The following is a 6,429-nucleotide window of genomic DNA, read 5'->3' on the forward strand; positions in this document are numbered from 1 at the left end:
CAGTGATCATCCATCAGACTCAAGCAGCATATGTAATCTGTAGATTTAAAGATGAAATAGATCATTAAAGTCTCAAAATGGCACGGGATATAATATTGTATATCTTTTTCACCCAGTATTTTTTATTCCGTTTTTGCAGACAGTACAAGGACAAGTACAAGTATATCAACGCAGTATCAAAATGTTTGCGTAACCAGAATGAAAAAACCTGCAAACAAACCTACAATACCACTCAAATCTGCGAAATATATTTCGAAAAGTGCTTTTCGAGGATATTCACAGTATTATTATTAATATTCTTTTTTTTTACACTTTAGTGAGGTTTGAACAGGAACTTCTTCTTCTTCTTTCGGCTTTGTCCCTCTTCAGGGGTTGCCACAGCGAATCATCGATTTCCATCTTTCCCTGTTCTCTGTATCCTCTACTCTGACCCCAACTACCTCCATGTCCTCCCTCACTGCATCTATAAACCTCCTCTTTGGTCTTCCTCTCTGTCTCCTACCTGGCAACTCCATCTCTAACATTCTCCTACCAATGTATCCACTGTCCCTCCTCTGCACATGTCCAAACCATCTCAATCTAGCCTCTCTAGCTTTTTCTCCTAACCTTCCTGTCTGTGTTGTCCCTCTGATGACCTCATTCCTAATCCTGTCCATCCTGGTCACTCCTAAAGAGAATCTCAGCATCTTTAACTCAGGTTTGAACAGGAACTAAAGGACTAAATTCTCACAGGTCCTCTTACCTAAACTGTCAGCACCTCATTCATCATGATGAAATAATAAGAATAAATGCTGTGCTACATAACAACACAGGGGGATTTTCTCTTAAGGTTAAACACTATTTTAAGAAACCATATGAACAATGACTTTAACCAATTTAATGATCCTCCTGAGGGGTTTGACTGTGTTTGGATCTTCTGTATATGCTGCAGAAGTGTTTGGTTTTGCTGCTTGAGTGAGTGTTTCAGTGTATACATAAGAGAGAGCGGAGCAGAAAGGATCATAAAAGTTATATCTGGTGATGTGGATGTGTTTTACCTCTGTGTATGTGTGCAGGAGTAGGGGTGTGTTCGACAGGTAGCCAATTGGAGTAACACAAGGAAGTGAAAGTATTGCACGCCCATTGTCGTAGGGTGACATTTAACGTATCTGCATACTTACATCTGTTTGTTCAAAGAGTAAAGAGTGCTGCCCGTCTTCTCACTTACAAAAATAATCAACTGATAATTGTTATCTACGGGCAATATATTGATCTCTGTTTCCTCAGACAGTGGAGCAGCATGAGATCTCTCTCAGGCCTGGTGGGACCTCAGTCGACCACTCTGGTAAGTCCTCATACAGCTGCTGGACAAGAGCATTTTAAAATGACCGAAATAGTCTAACTGAAATGAAAAGTTACCTAATATTCTCAAGCCTCATTCCATTGTTTTTTGTGTTTTAACTTTGACTTCTTTGAAAATGAATGATCTACATTTGTAGTCTGCAAAGGCATCAACCTTAATGTATTCACCAGCTATAGTGAGCACTCTCTCACACCGACAGTAATTCGTCTGATCTTTTGATGTAACCTGTCAGGGCACATATATGTGGCACATATAAAGCAAGTAAATTGAGCTGATTCTCACATGGGTGCTTAGTCATGCTTATTCAGCTAAAATGAAACCAAAAGACTTTGAAGACTTGAGCCAGTGCGTATGAATTTCATCAGACATTGCTAAAGTAGTATAGTCTAGAGCAGGGCTTTTAGGACCCCTAACAGGTGGAGAAACATGCCCAAGTACCCCTTGTGATATGGAAGTACATCAGAGTGCACAGAATTCAGAACATTCCATTATATGTTGTTGCAAGGATAACGTACCAAAGCAATTAACTGAGCCACGCTGCCAGTTTCAAATTGAATGCAAATCTTGTTATTACTTGCTTAGCCAAAGAAGCCAGGAGTCAGGGTGAACGCAGCAGCAAACTGTTTGCAGATTGTTATGGCTCCATGAGTTATCCTGCTTTAAGCAAAATATCATTCAGTGATCCTGTTTTAAGTTGTTATAAACCTGAATTACCATGCACTGACATAGATTTTGGTCTCTCGTCTCACACTTCGGGTAACACTCCTTGAGGATATAAAGTATAGTTTGTAACCCAGATATTAAAAGGACCAGGTGAAGCCACTGTGCATAGAAATTGCCCTTTTGTATATCAGTCTCAAAGACGTCTTTCATCACACTGACCTTTGACATTTTGATTGAAATATGGTAACTCAATAACATTTACAACTCCACTCTTACCAGGAACTCCTCCTTTCATTTACTCAGAAGAGAGAATGTCAGTTAGTTAAGTTACCTTGCAAAGATGGGGGTGATCTCAAACAGCGATGTGTTAGATTGTTCTGAAGACTCATGCCGTCAAATCCTTCTGTCCTTCCACAGCCTCTGAGCCACAGTAACCCCAGTGCAGCAGTCGCAATGTTAGTGTACCTCCAACGATCACCCTGGACAATCAGTTGACAGCTACGTGGGCTCCTAATAATCCATACACTGATGGTGAGTCATATCACCGACCCAACTCTTAATGAAGAGCTTTCTATTTTTTGCTGGCATGCTTTCCCCGCTCAGTGTACATCCGTAGATGACATGGTCTACAATGCACCAAGATTGGACCATAATTTATTCTGATTGCTCTGTTCAACAATAGGTTTATTTTGCTGGTTCTGTAAAATACCTATTACTCAGCAGTCAGCAATTGAATTCTTTCTCAACTGCTGAGCATAGAACTTGGGAACATAATTTAAGAAAAACTTAAATGCTGTTTTGCTTGCAGATGAGGTATTGACCAATCCCTCCAAAGTTTATGATTCAAAAGCACAGTATATTAGCATGGTCGATATGCTGATTTCCTTCCAATGTGTGTCCGCAGTTCCAATGGTAGTGTCTGGTCATACAAGCTGGTGGCCTCATGATTCCCACCCCCAGTTCTGGAGTAAATACCAGGTGTGGGATTGGCTGCAACAGGTCATGGACATTCACCAAATTGATGCCTCCAACATTCCCTTCCAAAACTTTGATATGGATGGCCAACAGCTGTGCAGCCTGAGCTACAGGACTTCATGCGTGCTGCTGGTAGCCTGGGCCCCATTCTCTTTCAAAGCATCACAGAGCTCAAGAGGAGTGGTGCGTCTGAATGTCTGGTAGGGGGATGAAGGGCGGGGGGAGATGAACAGTTCCTCTAATAAGAGCTGTGTGATTCAGCTCAGGTCGGAACGTCTTGATGAAATGTTGGAGAGGAAGGATCACAGAATCTGTCAGGGGAGGTCGCATCGCATGGTGCGGGTCAGGGACAAAAAGTAAAGTTTGAGTGTAGACCATAAATGAAAACAGGGAGTCAAACAAAGAATCTGCTGTGAATTGCTCATCCATCGTTTGTGTTCAGAGTTTAGTGATGACCTTAGATTTTCACTTTGGGGCTCTTAACTTTTCACTCACATAAGCATCATGTGACGTAAATGAACCCAAATAATTTTTAATTGTGTGATGAACAATGCCTGTGCATCATATTTAAGTTAACGTCTAACATTTTTAAACAATGGAAAGGGATTGGCAACCAGGCTCAACAGGTTCAACCTCTTTTTAGTAGAGGATCTGAAAGTAAATCAGGCACAATGCTGCATTTGTTGTTGATGTCTGTTGGAATGCAGCAAAACCATTGAGGTCATGGTGTCAGTAACACCATGACTGGAATTGCTACTGACAGTGTGATAATCATACCAACCATCCCCATGTTTCTTGGTGCCTTTTATTGTTTTTACACCGAACACAGGCACAAAATTGCTCCTTTGTCCATGATTTTATTTGGAAATTGTACAGCATATTTTCTGTGGACAAAAAATTACGCTAACATCGACAAAGAGTATGCCACAAAGAAATATAATAGATTTCCTATACAATCCAGTGAAGGCCTCCAACATTGGATTTATATACTACACTATGAAGTGGCTTAGATTTTCAATAGCGGTGACTTGATTAATAGCCTGTCTTGACTTGTACATAAAGGTGATCATTCACTTATCTAATAATACATTGATGGATTTAATTGCTTCGTTTGTACTAATGATTATTTCATGACTCCTCCTTTTTTCCCCCCGCACAGGACAGTACCATATGGAGACAAATCAAATAGAAGTCAAACCAGAGTGTAAGAGTGAACAGATACCTGTAGTCTACCTCAGCATATTAACATGTGCTGCCTTCACATTACATTTTATCCTTGTTTGTTTGGGTTTTTTTACAGTAGACCTTTCCTGTCTGTTTCCAGATGTCAACTATCCACCCCGAGGTACTGTAAATGTGTCAAAGAGATATTTAATTTCCACTAACACTTTCTTCGATGTACATCACAACACTGATCAGTAGAATTTGACTGATATTTTTTTCCCTTTCTTAGAAGTCTATGATATGTCTATTCATCCACTGCCACCAGTCATCTCACCTGCCCCCTCCAGCCCTGGTAAGGGATGAAGAAATTACCTTAAACAGTCAAAAGCAACAACATTTTTTTACATGGATTTTAACAGTGATTTTATATCTGTCTTAGAAATTAAAAGCTCACAGAGGCATCATGTCAAGAAACACAGTAAGATAATACATACATAGAGTTTATCAGCTGTTGCGCATAAAAACAAAATAAATGTGTATCATTGAATCTCCATATCCCCCAAACAGATCCAAGGGGGACACATTTGTGGGAGTTTATCAGAGACATTCTACTGAACCCAGAGCGCAACCCAGGGCTCATCAAGTGGGAGGATAGAACAGAAGGGGTTTTCCGCTTCCTGCAATCAGAGGCAGTGGCAAAGTTATGGGGCAAGAAGAAGAATAACGGCAGCATGACCTATGAGAAACTCAGCAGGGCAATGAGGTACAGTATAACTACTATCAAACAGTAACACCTCGTGTTCATGTCAAGGTGTTGAGTGTTTTCAGTAACGTATTGTACAGGCAGACACTGAATCTTTGTGCTGTAGTGTAACAGAAATGAGAGTCTTGACATCGATGGTACTGTGTATTCAGCAGAGATGGGCCACTGAACGAAATCTAACTCATGAAATGAAAATGTTCCCAGAGTGGGAAAATCGTATTCAAATAGAGATTTTCTTTGGCTGGGCAGTAGATTGAAATGTTTGTGTTGGGTACAACACGTATCTGCATTTTTTCTAATCTGATTTGCTTCAGTACTTAATGCACTTGCCACTGAACATGGAGAGAATTATTATTATTATTATTATTATTATTATTATTATTATTATTATTATTATTATTATTATTATTATTATGAAGTTGTCCCCAATAATGAATTAGCGAAGCAAAAAACAATAACCCAACCACTTGCAAATTAAACTATTGTTTTAATTTCAATAAAATTAATGATCAAGTCTAATTCAAAAATGTTTCTAGAAATAATTCCCACAAGATTACATGATCAGATAATGATAATCATAATCATAACCGATCACTCTCATCGGCATCTGGGAAGCATAGGGTTAAGGTTTCTTGGTTGATGGAGCACACTGTAAGAGCAGTTCAACATTTTGGAAAATCACATTTTCTTCAGTGCCAAGAGTTAATTGATAAAATTTGTGAAGGTAATGCCTGTGGATGATTCGCTAAGCTCAGAATGAAAAGCATCAGAGACGGCTCGCCCAACTCTGGTCACAACTCTGGTCAAAAAATGTTGTTCATCCGACAGCTTTTGTGTGTGTGTGTCTATCTATCTATCTATCTATCTATCTATCTATCTATCTACAGTATCTATATTACATTGACCACTACTCTTTTAATCCATGTTTCTTGTGTCGTTTTTCTGTTGCAGATATTACTACAAAAGAGAAATCCTAGAAAGAGTAGATGGACGCAGACTGGTTTACAAATTTGGAAGGAATGCAAGAGGATGGAGGGAGTCAGAGAAGTGACTATTGTAACTTTCTATTTTTTCCTGTGTCACACACTGATGTGATTTAGTTTCCCATGACCATTTTTTTATAAGATATATTTCAAGTGTTTTCCCTGTGTCCTGTCCTTTTCCTTTTTTTTGTTACTGAATTCATCATTTTTTTGCAGTGCCTTACATAAATGTGCTTTGATATATTAAAGGGACTCATGTCATAAGAAAAACACGTGCTTACAAATCTCACAAGAGAGTTAAAAAAAAATGTGTGTGGCTGAAAGGGTTCTGACACGAATACTAAGCTGTTTTGGACAAGATGCTTAATCACTTCATAAATAAATAATGCAATGAATGAATACACACACGTGAACTATAAATAATTATGAATACGTTATTTTTTCTGTCCATTTACTGTGTGTTTCTGCAATTCTGTAAAGAATATATGCATGTTTTGTAATGTTTCATGTAATAAACGTTGTTTTTTTTATTTTTTATT

The 6,429-nt window shown here is 38.8% G+C and overlaps 1 protein-coding gene across 1 annotated transcript; it reads left to right on the forward strand.

Annotated features, from left to right (window-relative positions):
• The first annotated feature begins 1,655 nt into the window (after nucleotides 1–1,655).
• LOC144739202 (ETS homologous factor-like) lies at nucleotides 1,656–5,958 on the forward strand. Its single transcript, XM_078622175.1, is given in 6 exon segments — nucleotides 1,656–1,687; nucleotides 2,466–2,536; nucleotides 2,910–3,086; nucleotides 3,089–3,163; nucleotides 4,712–4,907; nucleotides 5,859–5,958. Coding segments are annotated over 6 exon segments (651 nt in total).
• Nucleotides 5,959–6,429: the final 471 nt, after the last annotated feature.

Source organism: Lampetra planeri, unplaced genomic scaffold (assembly GCF_965212315.1).
Source record: "Lampetra planeri unplaced genomic scaffold, kcLamPlan1.2.h2 scaffold_1367, whole genome shotgun sequence".
In the NCBI taxonomy this organism is placed as follows: Eukaryota; Metazoa; Chordata; class Hyperoartia; order Petromyzontiformes; family Petromyzontidae; genus Lampetra; species Lampetra planeri.